The 22,436-nt window shown below is 45.2% G+C and overlaps 1 protein-coding gene across 18 annotated transcripts in view; it reads left to right on the top strand.

Moving 5' to 3' along the window:
- TEX14 (testis expressed 14, intercellular bridge forming factor) overlaps positions 1 to 22,436 on the top strand; it is a 165,425-nt gene that overhangs the window by 110,829 nt on the left and 32,160 nt on the right. For 7 of the 18 annotated variants that reach the window (XM_083173882.1, XM_083173875.1, XM_083173884.1 and 4 more), the window contains 7 exons: positions 4,525 to 4,607; positions 8,695 to 8,774; positions 9,059 to 9,130; positions 11,331 to 11,462; positions 13,803 to 13,870; positions 16,646 to 16,744; positions 21,967 to 22,051. In XM_083173882.1, the coding sequence (XP_083030008.1) occupies positions 4,525 to 4,607; positions 8,695 to 8,774; positions 9,059 to 9,130; positions 11,331 to 11,462; positions 13,803 to 13,870; positions 16,646 to 16,744; positions 21,967 to 22,051 (619 nt within the window). The remainder of the gene's footprint in view (positions 1 to 4,524; positions 4,608 to 8,694; positions 8,775 to 9,058; positions 9,131 to 11,330; positions 11,463 to 13,802; positions 13,871 to 16,645; positions 16,745 to 21,966; positions 22,052 to 22,436) is intronic. The other 11 variants (XM_083173877.1, XM_083173881.1, XM_083173880.1 and 8 more) reach the window with 11 other exon arrangements.

The raw sequence follows: 22,436 nt of genomic DNA, 5'->3' as shown, positions 1-22,436 counted from the left end.
ATATTGAGTCTTCCCAAGGATCAATACTGATTTCTATTTTTGGTATGTCCCCTTCCCCCCACAGTAGCTCAATTTTATTATGCCACATGTTCTTCCTATTCTATAGATGTTGTAACCTTGTATATCATCTCAACATTTTCCTCCTTTTCAGGATGCAACCCCATTGCTCCCCACTACTGCAGACTTTTGGGAACACCTAAACAACACAATGTAACGCCAAGTCAATCACACTTCTGTGAAATCAAACTGTCCACTTAGGAAGCAACGCTGATTGACAATCAATTTTGCATGCTGTTGTGCAAATGGAATAGACAACAGGTAATAATTATAAGCAATTAGCAAGACAGCCCAATAAAGGAGTTGTTCTGCAAGTGGTGACCACAGACCACTTCTCAGCTCCTATGCTTTCTGGCTGATGTTTTGGTCACTTTTGAAAGCTGGCGGTGCTTTCACTCTAGTGGTAGCATGGAACGGAGTCTACAACCCACAGGTAGTGCAGCTCATCCAGGATGGCACATCCATGCGAGCTGTGGCAAGAAGGTTTGCTGTGTCTGTCAGTGTACAGATGGGTCAGGTCCCATCCTTGCTGGCAGGTCGCCTTGGCGTCTGCGCTGGCGACCCGCCAGCAGCCACGCCAGCGAATGCACTGAGACGCGCGTGCGTCTCACGCGCACGCGCGTCTCAGTCTCCGTCGCCAGCACGATGGAAACCCTGTCCGTCTCCGCCTCAGGGAGACGGACAGGGTTAGGGGGGGTTAGGGGGGGATGCGGGGACCCCGGGTTACCGCCGGCAAGCCGGCGGGGACCCGGGGGAACGGATGGAAGCGCCGTCAGAAGAGGACGCGCGCGCCTCTCGTGCGCGCGCGTCCCCTTCTCACCATGGCGCTGGCGGGGGATGCCGGCTGGCGACGCCAGCGCCATCCCCTGCCAAGATGGGACAAGACCCATCTGTAGTGTCCGGATCATGGAGGCGCTACCAGGAGACAGGCCAGTACATCAGGAGACGTGCAGGAGGCCGTAGGAGGGCAACAACCCAGCAGCAGGAATGCTACATCTGCCTTTGTACAAGGAGAAACAGGAGGAGCACTGCCAATTACCTCCAGCAGGCCACAAATATTCATGTGTCTACTGAAACAGTCAGAACAGACTCCATGAGGGTGGTATGAGGGCCCGACGTCCACAGGTGGGGGTTGTGCTTACAGCCCAACACCGTGTAGGATGTTTGGCACTTGCCAGAGAACACCAAGATTGGCAGATTCGGCACTGGCGCCCTGTGCTCTTCACAGATGAATGCAGGTTCACACTGAGTACATGACAGAGTCGGGAGATGCAAAGGAGAACGTTCTGCTGCCTGCAACATCCTCCAGCATGACCGGTTTGGCAGTGGGTCAGTAATGGTGTGGGGTGGCATTTCTTTGGGGGGCCGCACAGCCGTCCATGTGCTCGCTAGAGGTAGCCTGACTGCCATTAGCTACCGAGATCCTCAGACCGCTTGTGAAACAATATGCTGTGCGGTTGGCCCTGGGTTCCTCCTAATGCAAGACATGTGGCTGGAGTGTGTCAGCAGTTCCTGCAAGACGAAGGCATTGATGCTTTGGACTGGCCCGCCCGTTCCCCAGACCTGAATCCAATTGAGCACATCTGGGACATGTCTCGCTCCATCCACCAACGCCACGTTGCACCACAGACTGTCCAGGAGTTGGCGGATACTTTAGTCCAGATCTGGGAGGAGATCCCTCAGGAGACCATCCGCCACCTCTTCAGGAGCATGCCTAGGCGCTGTAGGTAGGTCATACAGGCACGTGGAGGCCACACACACTACTTAGCCTCATTTTGACTTGTTTTAAGGACATTACATCAAAGTTGGATCGGCCTGTAGTGTGTTTTTCCACTTTCATTTTGAGTGTGTCTCCAAATCCAGACTTCCATGGGTTAATAAATTTGATTTCCATTGATCATTTGATTTTGTTGTCAGCACATTCAACTATGTAAAGAACAAAGTATTTAATAAGAATATTTCATTCTGGGGGCGTGGCTTGGCCGGCAACGTGAGTGGGTGCGGGGAGTAAGAGCTCCGACATAATCCTTTATGCATATCCTGCCCCGGGACCCCTGGACGCCGTATACTTACCCCCACTGGCTCCGCAGCTGCTCCTGTGTCCCCTGCGCCTGCGGGATTCTTCTGTGCAACGCACGGTCAGACTGGCTGCCTGCTGAGGTTTGTGTGTCCTCGCCGTGTGCAGACGCCATCTTGGATCTTCCGGCGGCTCTGGCTGGTCTTCGATGCCCGGCACTTTGACTTGATTATGCTGGTGCCCAGGCGGATGTCTCGGAGGGTGGAGGTGCCTGGTGATCCTGCGAAAGATTGGCAGTGGAGAGCGGGAGTCGTCTCTCCTGAGGCACGCTGCTTGACCGCACGGAGATGCCGGCGCCATCTTGCACGCCTGGCTCCTGAGCTGAGGTACTTGTGCTGACCTACTACTGATCAGGCTCCCCTGATCTGTTTGGAGCTTGTGAGGTGGGATCTATCTTGCAGTGGGGTGCTGATTTCTCCCACAGTTACTGATCACCTGCTGGACTATATACTTGTGAAGTGCCTATCCGGTATCTGCGATCTAGAAGACTTCTGTCAGTGGCTCTGACTTAACTTATCCTGCTACATTTAGTGTCACTTGTTGGTACATTCTGATATAGAGGTGGAGTGTGGTGTGCTAGCCATCACTGCCTCGTCTCTACTACTTCTTTGGAGCGTGCGTCAGGTAAAGTGGCTCAGCGATGTCTGACCCTCTATACCAAATCCTTGAGGCCTCCACTCGGAAGATCCTTGCTGCTTTTGCTGAAGGAAATAATACCTTATCACATCCTGTGCTTAAGCTTCAAGTACCTTTCATAAAGACACCGTTGCTGGATCTACCATGTCAAATGGAGGCTCCCTCTGATATTTCTACTACGGCTCCAGCTTCTGCGTCGGATCTCGTGAAGCCCCGTCCGGTACCCCTAACGGCTGTACTATTGATTGAGGACCCCCTCCTTGCATGTTCGTCTTTCTGTCCTTGGCTGGATATAACATTTCTGGAATTTCTATCCTTACACTGCCGGCTGTTCTTTGTGTGCTTTTGGATATACAAAGGAGGGACTGTAATATATTTGGATATACATGGAAGCAGGCCTGGCCAGACTAGCATTCTCTGGTTCTTATTCATGACGCTCTCAGTATGTCTCTAGGGCCCTTATTCTAGTTCACTCTTTCTGAAAAAATCCTTCTTAGATGGACAAAACCATGTGCACTGCAGGTGAGGCAGATGTAACATGTGCAGAGAGAATTAGATTTGGGTGGGGTTTTACTTCAAAGTGAGATCTATATTGCAGTGTAAAAATAAAGCAGCCAGTATTTACCCTGCACAGAAACAAAATAACTCACCCAAACCTAATTCTCTCTGCACATTTTACATCTGCGCCCCTGCAGTGCACATGGTTTTGTCCATCTAAGAAGAATTTTGTCAGAAAGAGTGAACTAGAATAAGGCCCTAGGTCTCATGCTGTTTTGAACATTTTTGTTGGATAATGATTGCCATTTACTTAACTGTATGAGCAGCTGTATATCCTGTTTTCTTTTTATGTGTTTCATCCTTACACATCCTTATTGCCAAATGTGGTGTACTACTATTTCTAGGGGGATGTGCTGATCTAATGTAATTGGGATTATTGCTGTAGGTTTATAGCCCTTGATATATCCGTTGTTTTCTTAATATCCTGTGTTTAGTAATTTAGGGTGTGGGAGGGGGGGGGACCTTTCTATAAGGGTAGCTATGGGTAGGTTTAGTTAGTGGGATAGGGGTTAGTGGGATAGGCTCCAGGTATGCCTGAGTTGGGGGTAGGTTATACAGGGTGGGGGGGTTATGGGGAGGATTGCTTTGGGGTTCTTTTGGGGAATTTATTTTGCTAGAATTAGGTAGGTTTATTTGGGATATGGTATGGAGGTTCTGGCAGGAGATCATTTATTACTAGCTCATTTTGAATTATGACGTTGCAGTACATTTTTTAAACCTTTCATTGTACAAATGTGCTCCTACAGTATATATCCTGCTTTATTGGTTGCCTGGATGGCACCTTCGGGTAACTATGTTGTACTTATATGGGTAAAGGGAGCCAGGACTTTTTAATTTTTCACTTTTCATGAATCAGTTGTAATCCTAATATTCCGTATACGTACAAATTATTGTTTGTGCTCATTTGCTATGTGTTTATTGTGCCTCTGTCAGGACTTTCATGTTAATTTGCTTTTTCTATGTTTGAAAACCCAATAAAAAAAATGACTCAATAAAAAATCTTTATTAACAGGTGCAAAAAATCTGCAATAATATGGAGTCACATAAGAAAAATTGTCATGCTGCCATGGACATAAACATTTGTGTATTATAATTGAACTGGTGTTATAAGCATGATTTTACAATGATAATGGGACTATTTTTTTTTTTTTTGTGATTGACATAATAATATAAATATTTTTTATTGGCTGTTATAGATATTCACTCAATTAACTGGAAGAAGCTCAAGGGGCTCTGCTAAACATGATGATGACGATGATGATGGAATTGAGACAAACCGGTAGGTTTCAGATTTTCAACATTTGAGATACAGTTTAAAAAAATGCCCGTTCCTGGGTCACACAGTACAGTTGTTGACCAGTTTAGTAAAAAATTATATCATTATCTAGGAATTCCCAGTGTAACATACATATAGAATAGATATGTTAACACATATTTGTAAAATGACAGCAGTGTAGTCCCTCGAGGTTCAGGCCACACTAGTGGGGTTCATTTAAACATTTTTATAGTGTCCGCCAGGGATGAAAGTGTCTCCAGACCACTCTTACCCAATTGTTCAGCTGCTGAAATCACATAAAGTGTTCCAATACAAGATGACCACTGTGCACTGGGCACTTAAGCTTGCCATACACATGCGCAACTTCTTCCCTTGATGAAGTTGCATGCAAGACACCCGGGACCTTATGTTTCTGTATGTCCAGACACTGGTGACTGTCAATAATTCCAGTTCTTTTGGAGGCTGAGTCAATGCTGGCCCCCTTTAAGCTATGTTGATAAGGTGTTCAGTCACCAGAGGTTACTTAAGAGGGGATTGCCCCTGTGCGGGATAGTTGTACAGTAGTTTAAACAACTTAGCAGGACGCTGTCTCTTTATTATGTTGTTAAGTGAGCTCTATGCTTTCCTCTGTGTGTAGACCTTTAGGGGGAAATTTACTAAAGGAAATTGATAAAAAATAGGTGTATTTGTATTTAGAAAAACACTTATTTTTGACATTTACTATCCCGAAAATATGGCAATTCGTATTCGCATTGATAGCACATCAATACGAATACGAATTGCCGTATTTTTGGGATAGTAAATGTCAAAATAAGTGTATTTCTAAATACAAATACACCTATTTTTTTTTACAAATTTCCTTTAGTAAATTTCCCCCTTAGTGTCTGGATCAAATTTTGACTATATCGTCAATGACTGCATGTTCAGTGGGCGGCCGGCTGACATCACCAAATTATATCTTTAACACTATCGTTCAGTGTGTATACACTAGATCATTCGTCCAGGAGCAATGCCAATATAGTTGAAGTTATCAGAGGTGGAGCTTATTATATAGTGTGTACCCAGCTTTATTAAGGAATTGTGCTCATGGGGGAAATATCCTTTTCTGTGCACAATAGATGTCAATAGCTGGCAGGCAATAGCTTAATCTGAAATTTAAATGCTGTTTCAAAGTAAAATTAATGAATCACACCTAATTCCTAAAACAATGTATTATAGAATAGTAAGCAAATGTGCTGAGAGGCTTAGATGATCAGTCCCACACTTACAAAGTTAAAGGCTTTGATTTCTCCCAGCATTTAATGGATGCAGCACTTTTGTGTTTTTATTTGTATTTTATATATTTATCAAGAAGTAATTTTTTTCCAATATCTGATTTGTCTTAGCTGAGATTGTGATATTGTCTTGTCCACTAAGCTACAGTTAGCAGCATTTAAAATATGCTGCTAACTATAGCTATGAATTAGGAGCTGTGTGGTCACATTCTTTTTAATTGTGCACAATTATATACTATTTTTACATTGTGTCTTGTGTATCAGCAATTATAGATCTATCTATCTATCTAGCTATCTATCTATATCTATCTATCACTTCTTCTGGTCTGTAGTAGCAACATTTATATACGACCCTCTTAAAAGAGCAGGAAGGATGGGAAAAAGTATAAAAATAAAGGCGGTATTTTATTACCGTGACAATTTACCGCATGGCAAAAATAAGCTAAAATCGCAGTTTTAAGTTTGAAGGTACAGTATTACGGGATAATCCAACTATAGCCTGTTTTTACCATTAACTTACCAGTTGTCAGGATATAACATATGGGATTTTGTATAAGTTTTCACAGAAAACAAAATTAACAGGACTACTGTACTTATCGGTATTCTCATTCGTGTGCCTGAGGCAGGTGAAGAATAATCTCCGATAGGTGCCTGCTTATTAGGGCTAATTGGATAGCTCAATTTAGTGCAGCTAATAGGATACCTCCTAAATCAAATTTGTACTGACATTTGCATATTTGTGCATGCATTATTTCAGCTCAAATTTAGATGCACGGTAGTAGATATGTAAGAGGTGCTTCTGGACTGTAAGGTAATGAGGGAATGGAGCTACAGTATAAGGATGCATAGAAATGTTGCATCTTAAGGGAGTGTATTGGACATGTCACTGAATGCGGTTGAATACAAAGGTGCTGAACCACTCATATAGTGAGACATAGTCAGACATAGAAACTGCACCTTTCATAGGGCTGTTGCAAGTTTCCATGGTGCATCAAAAGATTTACCAAGCAGTATTTCAGTGTTTGTGGATGTTGAGGTTGGGTATCTCAGTCCTTAAACATTCAGATGCATGGATGTACACCAGGGAAGGGCTTTGTGCTGGCAAGAAGATGCAGATGTATCTGCGGCAAAAGAAACATGTCTGTATCTGACTGAGGATCAGGTCCCATGTTTCCATCCCAAACCTTGGTCGGAATCATACAATAATGGTACACATGTGCTACTTCAGCTGTAGTACTATTCTGCGTTTGTTATGTCTATTGTAAATGACCCAAACAGTTTTAAGACATGTATATACTTGTAGGTACATTGTTATTTGCTAAATGCTAATAATGAACACATTCAGGGCCTTATTCTGGTTGGAGCGTCCGGGCCGTACGCGTACGTCCTGGGGTTTTTCACGATCTGCGCATGTGCAGATACGCTAATGCGCCGGCGCGAACACTCCACAACGCTTACGGCCGGGGTCTCAACGTGCGAACCTGTACGCGAGTGTACGGGTAATGGGGCGGCATAGGGGCGTGTTGATGGGAGCGGCTGAAATAATGAGGGAAAATGGGCGTAAATATGGGCGTACACGGGGGTGTGCACCAAAAATGAGCGGTGCTACTACCGCACGATCGACTAAGGCACCGTTCATTTCGGACACCAAACAGGCGGCCGCCAACCGCCAGCTCAAACCACCCCTACAGATACCGCATGCCAGCGTGCGCCTGAGTTGGCTAATTAACACTGATTACTACTCAAACACATACACCTGAATGTAATAAGCAATGCTGCAGTCTATTAACTCCAAACCATGATTTCACTGCCTGCAAGCCACACATACACAGCACGCAAACACATTGGAAGCTTATGTTTCTATACTTCTCCACATTTAAAGGTTTGTTTAATTTAAGGTAAGAATCTTTTTATACGCTAAGGTAGGTATTTGCTAAACAGTTAGACACATTCACTACGTGCTTTCATAGACTTTACACAGTAGCACACTCAATCTACACAAGTCGACATGTGTCAACGTGTTCACTCTAATACTAACATAGGTTTTGTATTTATGATACAATAACATAAACCACATCTAACACCTACAAAGGATGTTTCAGCAATGTTTTAAGCCCATGCCCACTATTTTGCACACAATCTTCTATTGAGTTAATAGAAAACAATAATTGAATAACAAATAGATTAATTAATCAATTGTCAGATTAGTAGTTGAGAGGCAAGATTTGCAGGTCCATATATGTGAAGGGTATGCCAGCGTACACGGACGTACGCTCACTCTCACGAGCGGTGACATAAGCTGAGTTTTCCATTGAAAACAATAGGGACCCGTCCGTGCAAACTGGCGTACGCTCAGATCTCCGCAAGAAGTCGGTGGGGAGACGGAGGAATGACGGCCGTATACGGCGTTGTACGCCTGTTGTCGGAGTGCAAGGGCTGAGCCGTCCGCGTACGTTGCCGTACGCTCATTTGTACGCCACTCCCCTTCTACGGTATTTCTGGCCGTACGTAAGCGGCTGATTTGTGGGTGGACTTAACCCTAACGGCCGCGTACGGCTAGCGTGCGGTAATGGCGAACGTACGCACGTTTGGCCGCTCCAACCAGAATAAGGCCCACAGTGTGGCACGGGAACCTCTTTTATCTTATTAAACAAATTAAGCCAAGCCTAAGGATGAATGGCATTTTCTACACGTTTGTTTATATGATGGTAATAGTGTCTCCCCCATATCCTGACATCCCAAAGATGGACAAAGTTAACTGTGGTTTATTTAGTTAAGTATTTATTTATTTATTATTTGTAATTTTCTTTCTACAGATTGCATGTAAGAGCAAATTCTGCTACACAGTGGCCAGCAAATATAAATAGCAGAAGAGATTTGCCACAAACCTGGACAGGTAATTGTCTTTTTTTTTTTTTTGGCCTCGATGTGGCCAGTTGTCAGATATTTTTTGTAGCTTATCCAGGTAAATGTAAGAAACCTCCAGTACTTAGCTAGAGCTGGTAGTCAGGAACTCTGGATGGAGAGTACGCCAACACAGGAGCAGAGACCGGTAACAAGAGGAACCCCACAGGAGTAAAGCAGTAGTATAAGAAGGAGTAAAGCATTTAGTATAAGAAGTGCCCCACAAAGCAATTATTTATTTTGTTGTGACTTTGCAATTTTCTCTGAACCCCACAGAAGCACTGGACACCAACGCTGGGGCAGTAGCCATGCAGGAACAGGCAGAAAAATCCTATAACAGGCGTTTAGGTGAGGGTCTCATGGTATTTTTTAGGTCCAGCAGGTAATCTCCGGAAGAAAAAGTCAATCAACTAAACTAGAGAATGGGTGAGCGGACTACACAGCTGTAGCTCCAGACTCATCAGACAACACTGCCGTCCAGTGTCATGGTTACCTAGCAACCCCCAAAAGCCTCTTCTATCTCCTGACAGCGGCCGGATGCTCCCTCCTACAGTGAGACCCGGATGCTGCTGACTGGTAGCCACTGATTGTTAACTCTATTACGCATACCCATTTTGAGTTGTGCCGACTTCATTTGATTGTCTAGCCACCCTGTAGTTATGCCACTGGGTCTTAAAATCTTTAACGTGTTGGTACATTAATGTAAAAAAATCAAGAAGACACTAGGGGGTAATTTTACTAAAGCTTCCTTGGATGCAATAGGGAAAATATAGACAGAATCTAATTGGCTGTTGTCACGGGAGCCCGCTGCGGGTCACGGCAGGGCTGCCACTCACCAGTCCGTACCTGGAAGCGGCTCTCTGCGGGGCTGGTGCAGCGGCCGGGAGGCTTGCTGCGTCTGTCGGGTCCGGCGCAGTGAGTATCTGCCGGCGGGAGCAGTGAGCAGGCTGTGTGATGGACGGCGCCCCCATCTTTGTTGTGGGCAAACTTGTCCTTTTGCCAGTACCACCCATTTCCCAACCCCAGGCCCTCTGCAGCCAATGGCAGCTGCCCTCTACTCATAAGAGGGATCTGCCTAGGCAGCTCTGGGTCAGTGCAAAGTGTCAGCCCAGCTGTGTGCTTCCTGCCTCTGTTCCTGACTACCCTAACCGGCTAGTGCTATTTGTACCAAGGACTTCCACTCTTGCATCTAATACGGTCTGCCTACTGCCTATTCTAGCCGTAGACCCCGATCGGTTTCTGCCACCGTTTCCTACGTCCGCAGCTCCATTGCCATCCAGCGGGTCCGTGATCTGTCACCCTGCTCCAGCAGCACGCCTCAAGCGGATCAGCTCACCAGGCGCCTCTTCTGCCCCAGCCGTCTTCAACTTCCTCATCTTCGTAATCCCCGAACTTCCTAGTATCCCTATTTCCCATAGTAGTAGTAGTACGTTTATTTATAAGGCGCCGCAAAGTGTCCGCAGCGCCGTACATAGCAAACAAAAAAAAAACAAATTACAAGGTAACGTACAGGGTGTGTTGAAAAATACAGTATAAATAGGGGTATAGCTGGTAGAACTAAAATCAGCATCAGTTCAGAAGTAGGTGTGGAAATTGTCGAGGAGACTGAAGATGAAGTAGAGGAAGGGAAGAACAGGACAGGAGCACAGGTGAGGTAATGAGGTAGGGTGAGTACGTGAGGAAGGAGGACCCTACTCATAAGAGTTAACATACTAAAAATAGGTGGGTGGACGAACGAAATACAATAGGATAAGTAGGAACGGAGGGGAACGGAGGCAGGATAGGAGGATCAAAAGAGGTTAGGAGGAGGGATAGGCTAGTCGAAAAAAGTGGGTTTTGAGGGAGCGATTGAAGGAGGTAAGGGAATCAGATAGCCTGATGGGTGGCGGGAGGTTGTTCCAGTGCAGGGGGGCAGCGCGAGAAAAGTCTTGGACACGGGAGTAGCAGGAGGTGATTAGGTGAGAGGTCAGTCGGCGGTCAGCGATGGAGCGAAGAGGACGGGAGGGAGTGTGGATAGAGATCAGTGAAGAGAGGTAGGGAGCTGTGGAGGAGGAGAGAGCCTTGTAGGTGGTGGTGAGGAGTTTAAAGAGAACTCGGAAACTTCCGGATCCCTTCTGTCTTCGGACTCCACAGCCCTCTGCTACTGGCCCAAGCAAGTCTTTCGCAAGAAGTATTGTGTCAGCCGCAAACCCTTAAACTGACTCTCAAAGACGTTATTTGGGACAAGTTTCTGTTCTTTTTGTAAATGCAGAGGTCTCTTATTAAACCCGCACATTTTCAACCTACTTCTTCCGGCTCAGCAGTTGTTCCTGACAGTCACATGAGCTCATCTAATCCTCAAACCATGACAGTTGTCATGGGCAATAACATATTTCCATTTGTAGAAGCTTTAGTATATTTATCCCTAAGAATCACATTTGTCCAGGCACAGAACCATTCACTTATTTGCTGGTTTGAGTGGAAAGGTTTCCTGCTTTTTTTTTCATCTTACATGAAATTTAATTTAATTAATTAGCAATTTTGTGTCCATTGTATATCTCAATAATAGCTATTTCAGAAAGGCAGAACAAGGAGAAGAGTCTTCACCTTAAGGAGAAGGAAGACCAGTTTCAGGAGAGCAGCAAGATTCAACGCAAGGAGGAAGAGGGTAATTTGGAGAAATTATTTCGACAGTTTGCAGGTTTGATTTGATTCATATGTCATGTACTGGTCAGAATAGCAAGCCTTATTCTATGAACAAATTGTCTCAATGGTCTGGTATTAGTTCTCTACTCTCAAGATGTTGGAACCACATATGTAGAGGTTTAACTCTTTGAGTGCCAACGTTGCTGTGAGAGATACTCAAAACATCCGCTAAAAATGTGTGTCGCTCACCGTGACTGTTCTTTTTTTGGGTGCAATATTTAACGAAACTTCAATTAATTGACTTGGCTGTATTTGTATTTATTTATACTAAAAGAACAGTGGCTGTGAATGATGCTGGCATTTTTAGTGGATATTTTAAGGATCTCTCACAGCAACATTGGCACTCAAAGGGTTAAGAATGTTAAACGATCTGGCTTAAACAGATGCAAGAATGTTTGCTGGTCCTTTCATTGATAAATAGATATAAAATACGCTTATTTGAATTTCACTAATAGCGTATATTGCACTTTTTAATATCATAAAGTTCACAGATATATTTAAAAGTAGAGTTATTGTAATAGTTTGGTTTGACAGCTTTGTTACTGTGTGTTTCTTATATTGTACCACTGAGGCCTCGTGTCTCTGGACTGTTTCACAGAGAAACATGTTTGACCTTGCACATTGCAATATTGGCAACTTTCGCAGTGAAATGACCTACTGTAATATCACATTATGGTCTTACAGTAATTCAGCATGTATCCGTAATTAGAGAATTCAGAACTCAAGCAATTATCTAACAACTGTGCATGGGCAATGGGAATTGGCATCTGAAAATGCGTATGGATTGTATACACAAAGGAGCTGCAGTTTGACTGACAGAAAGACGATGTTTGGGGGTTGGTAACATGCCATTTTTCGTGAGTGTTTGAAAAAACAAAGATGTGCCCAGGAGAGTGTTTGTGACACTTGTAGCTGAGGGATGGAGCTTTGCAACGAGCCCAGCCCCGTGTCTCTAGCCCCCTGGGAACCGGAGATGCACAAGTAACATCTGTCCCACCTGCAGTGCACATGTTTTGCCCATCTAAGAAGGATTTTTTTAGAAAGAGTGAACCAAAAGAGATACTGCCAGGCAAATCTGGAACGTTTTACCTATAGGATAACATGGTCCAATGGAAGTGCCTCAGTAGTCAGAGGGGTAGCAGACACCTTGGTGAATGGCAAGAATACTGCTACCGCCGGTTGAGCAAGTAACTGAACTATGGAGTGTTAACGTAGCTGGAGGTTCGCCTACTTGGCTTAATAACAAAATTAAGATATGCCCACCTGGTGTAATAACAAAACTGAAAGACATGTCCACTTGGCTTAATAACGAAACGGAGAGGTATGCCCACTTGGGGTAATAACAAAACTGAAAGGTATGTTCATTTGGCTTAATAAAGAAACTGAGACGTTCGCTGGTTGGCGTGGTAGCAGAACGGAGCTGTGGCAGCCCAGAACCGGTCGCTGGAGACACAGGAGACAGCGAGGAGAAGAGGCTAGGAGTGCTGCAGCCAGCTAATGGTCAGGAAGCACTGAAGTTATTCCAGGAACACCAGTGTCCTGGGAATAAATCCATCCTGAGAGGCTGTTATTGGCCAGACCTCCGGCAGAGGTCAGAAGAGAGCCGAGCCCTGCGCCTTCTACCCGGAAGCAGGATGACGGCCCCCACACCCGGAGCCGGCATCAGGGAGCCCGGACCCACGGTTATACTACCGCCTGTGCCTCCTACCTGCCGGAGCCCCTCAGCCAGATGCCCGAGCAGCGCCGAGACTGAAGCCGCCGGACAGGTGAGTATCACGGCGCCGTTCTGCGAGCCGTGACAGGGGTCTTCAATTAGAGTCCGCAGGCTGCACTTTACAAACATTTCTGTACAGAACCCAAAGTAGCAAGATGTGTAACATTGCTGGCTATCGGGGATTTCAGATACAAAAACATCTATAAATGCTGTTGGCAAATTGAATAGCCCCAGGGGATCAATTTGACCACATTAAAATTGAATTCCCCCTTTAGTGAATGCATATATTTTGCAGTAACTTGATTAATTGTTTAAAAAATACCAATTTGTTTGTAAAATACTCATCATTTTTTGTGTCTTTATCACATTCTGTATGTCCTGGGTGAAACCCTCACTCCCAGCGAAGTGGTACACAACAATGAAAAAGAGAAATTTAGGTTTTTGTGAACATTGCTCTTGGATGCTCAATCTTAGGTCACATATGGAAGGCAGCAGGTGACTTATTCTAAAAGTTGTATACATGGTGTACAGTAACATGTTTCAATGTGTTTTATCTCCTAAGACTTCATCCTTCTGGGCGCAATTCCAGCATGCAAAATATATATTTTTGTTTTATACTAGGTAGAAGATCCATGTCCCCAAATGATAAGGAACACTGTGAAACCCCTATAGGCTTGAAGCCACACAGCGTAAGTTTTTTTTTTTTTTAGTTGTTACCATTTATTTATATAGCAAGCACTTTTTCCACAGTGTTTTATAAAGAATATTTTAGCCTTACCCTTCAGTCCCTGCTCCAGTAGAGCTTACAATCTATGTTACCAACATGCATACTAGGGTTAGTTTTAGTTTATTTTATTGTTTTTGGAAGTAGGCAGTATACCGGTATATTTTGGAGCATTTCAGTAAACCAGAATTCCTCAGGGAAAACCAAAAACACAGGGGAGGAGGGTAATGAAAGTCCGCACAGGGCCTTGAAATCAAAACTTCAACACCACCCATGTTGAATTTCAGAAACAGTAGGATCGTGCTTTGATTTGGACTATTATTATTTAAAAATGTATTTAATAATATGATATATTACTGTAAATCTATGTTGCTAAAGGAATAGTTTAAATACATAAGCTCATTTACTACATTGTACTGTATATTGATTCAAATTTGCATTGAACCATAGTGAACAATTTACAGTTTATTTGTAAGACACTCATTGAAAGCAAATGTCTGATTGGATATTGATATTGATTCAAAATTGTATTGAAAAATTGTAAACAACCAATAATTTGTCATGTAAAAGTGCATACACGCTGGGCAATTCCAGCCACCGTTAATGTAGAATAGAATGAAATAGAATCAACTTTATTGGCCCTGTGTGCTTGCGCACACTAGGAATTTTTTGTGGATTACAGTGCAGCATCAACCAGGAATGGAGGGGGGAGACATTACATACATTACATTAAGACATTACATGCGGGGAACACGTGCCCGCCGACCTGCACAGCGCCTAGGCTGCCATCAGCGGTGCCACTGGTCCTTGCAGCAGCCAGATAGGTAACAATATAAGCAGGGACAGTACAGTTATCACACAGGGAACACATACCCACCGAGCTGCACAGCGCCTAGGGAGCCATGAGCGGCGCCATTGGTCATTGCAACAGCCAGGTAGGTAACAATATGCAGAGACAGTACAGTTATAGGTTGCTATGAAGTGTACAAAACAGGGGAGACACAGGGTTACAAATGGCTGAGTTTCACTGTTCCTAGGCAGCCATATTGCGGCGCCATCTTGGTCATGCTGGAGCTGCAGCTGAGGGGGAGCCAGCATGCAGGGAGAAAGGGGGGTAGTCAGTAACAGGCTGTGAGGCCAGGGGGCCATGAGTTGGAGCTTGGGCCCTCCCTGGGCTGAGGTTACACCGTTGCTGCCCTGCTGCAGGAGCCATACCTCCTCTAGTGGCTGTCTGGCCAGGAGTTCTGCTGTCCTTGATGACCGGGTGTTTTCCTCCAGGCCAACTGGGTGGGGGTGCTGCACAATGCCGCTGGGGGGTGCAGCCCATGCTGGGGGGCCATCCGAGCTTGCTCAGTCCATCCCCACCCTCCCTGCTGGAGGGACGCGGTGCTGTGTGACCGCCAGCAGGGGCCAACTTGTAGCAGGTACAGCACTCCTCCATCGTCCCGCCCTCCACCTCATTTCCAGCTGCTTTCTCTGACTCCCTAGCTGCTCTCTCTGCTTCTCCGGGGGTTGGGGCTCCCATTGGAAGTACAGTTAGTGACCCACTGGAGAGTGCATCGTTCATCGTTTACATCAATATAAACGATATAGGTTGGAAAGCCAGAAAAGAGTGATATTGTTTAAAAAATTTAATCATCTAGTGTATAAGCACCTTTAGACATACATTAAAAGCAAGTGTTTGATTTGTTGCTGATTTTGTTCAAACTTTTTTTCTAAATAATATTTTTGTTAAGGATTGAGCGTGGTTTTATATAGATGCAATATAATTTTCTTTTACAAAAGATCAGATTATGGCAATTGTAACAATGCAGTGCCATATGGACATACAAGTTTGGATGGACACGACTGGAAGATCGTGCATATTCAGATATATGACCGGTGTATTGGAAGATCAATTGGGACATCCCCTGAAATGGTTCAGGTTTCATACGATTGAGTGGAGCAAAAACATTTGTAAATCTGTGTTTTAAGATCAATCGATAATGAATTGATAAAACCTTCCCGTATCTGAAAAATCTTTTCTGTGTTCTTCCTTCTGAAGAGAGGTCTCTGATTGTGTTCAAACTTTTAACCGAAATACAAAATTACTAGATGAGTCTCAGTTACTTCAATGACACTGAACAATATGCCTTATTCATTAGTGATTGGTCCCCAGCATATTCGCGCTGGGGTCCGAAAGTGCGGCTCTGCGCATGCGCGTATCTGCGCATGTGCAGGGCCGCTGTATGAGCACCTTTGGTGACTATCACAATCACCAAGGTGTTCACATGGGTAGGGGATGGAGGGGGGCGAACAGTGGTCGGAGCAGGGGGACTCCCATTGTTTTATGTGCGTCCCCCTGAAAACGCCAGCCGTTTCCCTGGGCCGATGCCTTGCGGGGGCGGGCGAGCGGCTGACATCACATGACTTCAGTGCCCACCCCCTCTTTGGCGGACATTTACGAAGGGGAGAGAAATCATTAGATTGTTGGCGACCATGTGAGGGTATGTGTTCTCATACACATGCAATCGCATGATACTGAGGGAATTCGGCGGTGGGGAGGGGCCTTCGGGTGGGTGGCGTTAATCTGTTTGCTAAACAGGGATCGACCACTGCTTAACTAGCAGTACTGAATCATGCCCAATGTGCCAGTTATATAGCTAAAGAAAATTTATGTTATTTGGTCAGCACCAAGAACCCTGTTTTGAAAAGTTTATTTTTATTGTTATTACATGTGTAATATTGTATTCTTCTCTAGCAGAGCCACACCAACGATATAGATGTTTCATCTGGTAGCTCTGAAACCATTTATTTTACACCAGAACATGGGTTCTCTGCTGAGAATTCAGACCAGGAGGTAGGAGAAGTGGATGTAAACTGCTCATTTATTGTAACTCTATAAATGACACAGTTGTGTCTGATGTGGTGGTTATTTACAACAACACTAAGGGTGACCTTTAATGGAATGCGATTTTTAGTCACTTTCAAATTCGCCCACTATCGCACTCTTTGAAATCGCATTTTTTGCAGTGAATTCGCATATTTAATGAGATGCGTGTTCTGGATAAAAAAGTGCGATAATGTGCGATTTTTAGGCATCAAAATGTGTGAATTTCAGTAAATGTGCGAATTTGTGTTAAAAAAAATAAATGGCGTGGGGTCCCCCCTCCTGAGCATAACCAGCCCCGGGCTCATTGAGCCGGACCTGGTTCCAAAAATACGGGGGGACAAAAAGCATAGGGGTCCCCCGTATTTCTGAAACCAGCCCCGGACTCTTGGACCGATTCTGGTTCCAAAAATACAGGGGACAAAAATTCTGGGGCTCTCCCATATTTTGAAACCAGGACCGGGTTCCAACAGCCCGCGGTGTCATGCCACAGCCGGGGGACATTTTTTGCATAAGGTCCCCTGGCCGAAACATGAGCACCGTGGCTGGTCAGCCTTGGTCGGGGTACCTGGAGGAGTGGGGGGACCCCCCCCAATAAGCCCGGGGCTGTCACCGGCGTCCGTGGGCTGTGGACGCCGGCCTGATAGTGTAAAAACAGTCATTCCTAACATTGCTTTTGCAGGTGAACTACAAGTGCCAGCAGACCTCCCCCGCATGCTGGGACTTGGAGAACCACAAGTCCCAGCATGTGGGACATTAAAGGGCCCCTTGGGTCTGTGAGTGACAGATTAGACGCTGGGTTTACTTTTTCAATAAACGGAATGATATTTAGAATTCCTCTTTGAAAGTTTAAGATTGTTTACATAATACTGGATTTAATGCTGCCCATACACTTGTGAGATATTGTATACAATCCTTCGATTTCAACCTCATCTGGCCGAACAATCAAATATTTGTATGCACAAAATGTGTACCGATGCGCAAGCATGCCGCTCGAATGTTGCGTCTCACGGTCTTATGTGCTGCACATAATATTTATCGAATTGTACGTGCGATTGAATGCTGTTTTGTGCCCATGCGATTTCTCTAAACTGCGACGTGCGATTCTTGAAGAGTTCTGGTCACTTCCTGGCCACTCCTCTTCCACCCACAGTACACATGACTGGAGAGGAGACTGGATGCACGCTGCTGGGCTCCAGGCTGCAGGGGAAAAGGTAAGCAGGCTACACCACTGACCACCAATGTTTTTAATACTTTGTAAACAACACGGCACACAATTTATACTGTATATTTTAATGCTGCACTACTGCAAGTTGCTGGCTGCGCAGGCCCATGCGCACACCATTATACTGACCACCATTATACCGTCCCACTTGCCAGCATTATACTGCCCCACTTGCCAGCATTATACTGCCCCACTGACCACCATTATGCTGCATCAGGCCCATGTGCACGCTGTTTTATACTGCCCCACTGACCACCATTATGCTGCAGCAGGCCCATGTGCATGCTGTTTTATACTGCCCCACTGGCCACCATTATGCTGCATCAGGCCCATGTGCACGCTGTTTTATACTGCCCCACTGGCCACCATTATGCTGCAGCAGGCCCATGTGCACGCTGTTTTATACTGCCCCACTGGCCACCATTATGCTGCAGCAGGCCCATGTGCACGCTGTTTTATACTGCCCCACTGGCCACCATTATGCTGCAGCAGGCCCATGTGCACGCTGTTTTATACTGCCCCACTGACCACCATTATGCTGCATCAGGCCCATGTGCACGCTGTTTTATACTGCCCCACTCCCTGTGTGCACACCATTTGTTGCAGCACCGCGCTCATTAATGTATTATCATAAACCCCTCACCAAATTTTAACTCCAAAACAAACTTTATTTTACAACACCAACTACTGTATAATGCAAACTTTAAATATCAACAGTATAATAAATGCAACTATATACACAAACTTTATTTATCAACAATATTTACATCTGTCCATCGAAACACGGGACTTCCTGTTTGGCTTTATCAGCCTTTACCGCGAGGAGGAGTGTTTATGGCTGACGTCATCCCCTGACTACAGTTATAAACAGAAACGGAAGGCTGCTTACAACCTCCTGGTGGAGTACTACAAGCCCACATACTTTGCCGCCTCGGTGACATGGGTGCGCAAAAAAATTGCAGACATTCGCAAAGTGTTTGTCAAAGAAAACCGGAAGATCAAGGAGTCCAAGAGGTCGGGGGTGGGTGCAGACAAGGTGTACGTTCCGCAGCTGTGGTACTTTAAGGAGTTCAACTACCTTTTGGAGAAGCGGTCACCAAGGGAGTCGCTCGTAGTGATGGCAGAGGAGGAGAGTTGGGTAAGTTGATAAAGTTTTTTTAACATCTGATAAATTCCTCCTACCATGCCACAACTCCCTCCCCATTAAAATGAGCATTGTAGATTTCCCGGACTTGTTTGGCCCTAGCAGAGGAAACTGCAGGAGCCGACACAGAGGAAATATGCGCTGGCTGGTTCGGGTCTTCGGGTCCTTCTGGGAGCAATGGCATTCTGTTTCTGGCCTTGCGTCGGAGCATGTTGTGCAGTAGACAACATGCTGTTACTGCATAGTTGATTTTGTCCAGCCGCATGTTGATGGGTTGGTGGAAGATCCTGAACCGGTTGCTGAGAATGCCAAATGCATTCTCCACAACCCTGCGGCCCTAGAAAGGCGGTAATTGAATATGCGCCTCTCGTGGTTCAGGACTCTTTGTGGGTAGGGCTTCATTATGTGTTCGTGCAGTGCGAAGGCCTCATCTGCCACGAACACAGGCCATTCTTTGTTTGCTCTGGAGGCGGCAGGTGAATAGAGTTGGTGGTCAGCCGATTGTAAAAGCGGGTATTCCTTAGGGACATCTGAGCATCGGCCATTTTTCCCCACATCCAGAAAAATAAATTCATAGTTGGCATTGACCACTGCCATGAGAACAACGCTGAAGTAGCCCTTATAATTAAAGTAGTCAGAGCCGCTGTTGGTGGGTTTGGTGATGCCCACATATTTCCCATCTATGGCCACAGTTTGGGAAATTCCAGTGCCTGTCAAATTCAAATTTGGCGAAGACCCACTACTACAGGAGGCACGTGTCACCTGCTCCGTAAACACGACGGATTTGATGACTTTGCATCGTACGTAGTGAAAACCATGCGCAAACTCACACCGCAGCAGCAAGTAGAGTGCCAGCGCTTGATGAACAAAGTTTTGTACAAGACACTCACAGGCCAAGCGACACCAGAATGGAACCTCAATGGCCCACCACCCCAAGCACCTGCTCTGCATGTCCCTTTCACTTACACCACGCCACCCGCCACCTACCCTTCCTCCAGTACCCATCCTCATCAACAACCCATGTACCATTTGGGTTATGCCCAATCAACGGCCTCCACTTAACAACCGCCTCCTCACACCCCTCAAATCAACCACCCTACCCGTTACCACCATCACCCTCCCCCATCCACCCACCCACCCTTGCACCACTCTGCAGTCTTCTCCTCAAATCCAATCTCCCCCCAAACCAGCTACCCACCCCAAACCAGCCACACATCCACCGTCACCTCAGCAATATACACATCTGTGTTGGCAGATCAAGATGAGGTGGAGGAGGCAAGTCTATTTAATGTTGGTTGATTTAAATATATTCCACAGCACCATAATGTACACATTATATTTTTGAGAAGTTTTAAAAAATTGGTCCACTTTGGCCGTATATTTAACATGTGTTTCTAGGAAAAACAGACCCAGTTCAAGGCATGTACAGTACATGCCTTGAACTGGTAGCAGACATTCTGCAGCTCAGACATTTGAGTGACATTGCTTTCAGGCGGGCAATGCACACATGCAGCTTGGGGAAGGTAGATGGTAGCGGTGAACCATCTACCTGACCCAAGCTGCATGTGGGCAATGCCCGCCTGAAAGCGAAATCAATCAACACCAGTGCCGCAGGCTGCACCACATCTGTTGGTATTTATAATTGAGGTTGCACTTCATATAGATTGCAATAGTTTTATGCTACTAAATGACATATAACCTTTTAAAGATATAAAGTGCTGTCTTGTATTTACATCTTTGGGCTTCTCAGCCATGTTGGGCACATATTTAAAAAAGTGTTGTTTTAAAGCTAAAAACTTTCACATTCAGTTTTTCAATAAAATTTTTTGCTAAAATGGAAAGCAATGTGTGGTGTGATTTCTTACCTTACAATACTTGTACTGTAGAACCTTGATACTGGCCTTGCAGGTTTCAGGGATGATGTGTCCCAAAGCCTGCGCAGAGATGCGTGTCCCATACTTCAGGTCCTCAAAGGACTGCCCAGTCGCCAGGAACCACAGGGTAGCCAGGCACCTCTCCTGAGGCGAGATAGGAACCCTCCATCTGGTCTCCCACTACTCAATATAGGGGGTCACCAGACCCAGCAATTCCTGGAAGGTGTCGCCATCCATTCGCAGAAAGTTTCGGAAGTCCTCCGGGTAACTTTCACGGACATGAGCCAGGAGGGGCATGTAGGAGCGCTCAGGCCTTTGCAGCAGCCAGGCCCTCGTGCAGCATGATCTCTCTCTTCTCCTTTGCTGGACCCTCTCCCTGTCTCCTCTCATCTTCAGCACAGCGTAGCTCATCAGAGCTTGAAATCTTGTAGAATCCATCTCAAGACAGAGCAGGATAGAAGCACTTAGTAATTCCAGGCAGAACAAAGCAGTGCACGGTAGTTAGCAATGTCGAATGAGCAGCAGGTATAAACCAAACCTCTCTAGTCACAAAGCAAACAGGAGTGCAGGGAGTTAAAATGGCTACCTTTTTATATATCCCCCCAGATAGGCCAGCCCTCTATTTAAATTTTTCAAGATCTGTTCGATAATCTGGTGTGTTTTTAACCCATTCAACGCGTTCGCATTTGATCGTGCAATCCCGCCAATTTTTTTTTAATCGAACGGTGCATTCGATAAATCGCATGATCAATTGCAAAATCGAATGCACTAAAACCCTTTTTTTAATGCGATTTATCAAATGGTGAGCTTCAAGGTAAATCGAACCCGAGATCGCATCGAATGCAATCGCACATGTGTATGGGCAGCATAAGTTTGCCAAAGAACATAATCATATGGAACATTTGTGTACTTGGATTATAGTTTTATTATTATATGTTTTATCATTTAGACATTGAATGTGTGTGAGGAATCAGACAAAGCCATAGAAGGGCCTTCCGCAATGTGTTCAGAGGCTAATGCAATTTGTGGTCAAGGTAAAAACAACCTAACAATTTATGATTACTTATAACTGCAATATATTATCTTACAATTTACTGTAACTATTTTATTCAATAAACCAGGCATCCTCACCATCTGTACCCGCATCTCTTCCCACTTCTGTTACTTCATCTCTACCAATGACAACCTGCCCCTGGTAGCATGCAGACAACTCCTCTGCTTCCCCACAAATCAGCTGAAATGGGTAATAATGGGGCGTACACACGTAGCGATATACAGGTATCGCTACGTGAAAATGCCCCTACATCGCTCCCTGTGTAGGGGCAATAGTGATGCGCGTTCCCATGTGCCACTATTGCCTATTGATTAATATACAGCACACTGGATATTAATCAGTCAGGGCCAGTGGTCTAACCAGAG

The sequence above is a fragment of the Crinia signifera genome, chromosome 2, assembly GCF_055691185.1.
Source record: "Crinia signifera chromosome 2, ASM5569118v1, whole genome shotgun sequence".
Classification (NCBI taxonomy): domain Eukaryota; kingdom Metazoa; phylum Chordata; class Amphibia; order Anura; family Myobatrachidae; genus Crinia; species Crinia signifera.
The sequence above is the reverse complement of the archived record's forward strand: the minus strand, read 5'-3'. Positions and strand labels throughout refer to the sequence as shown.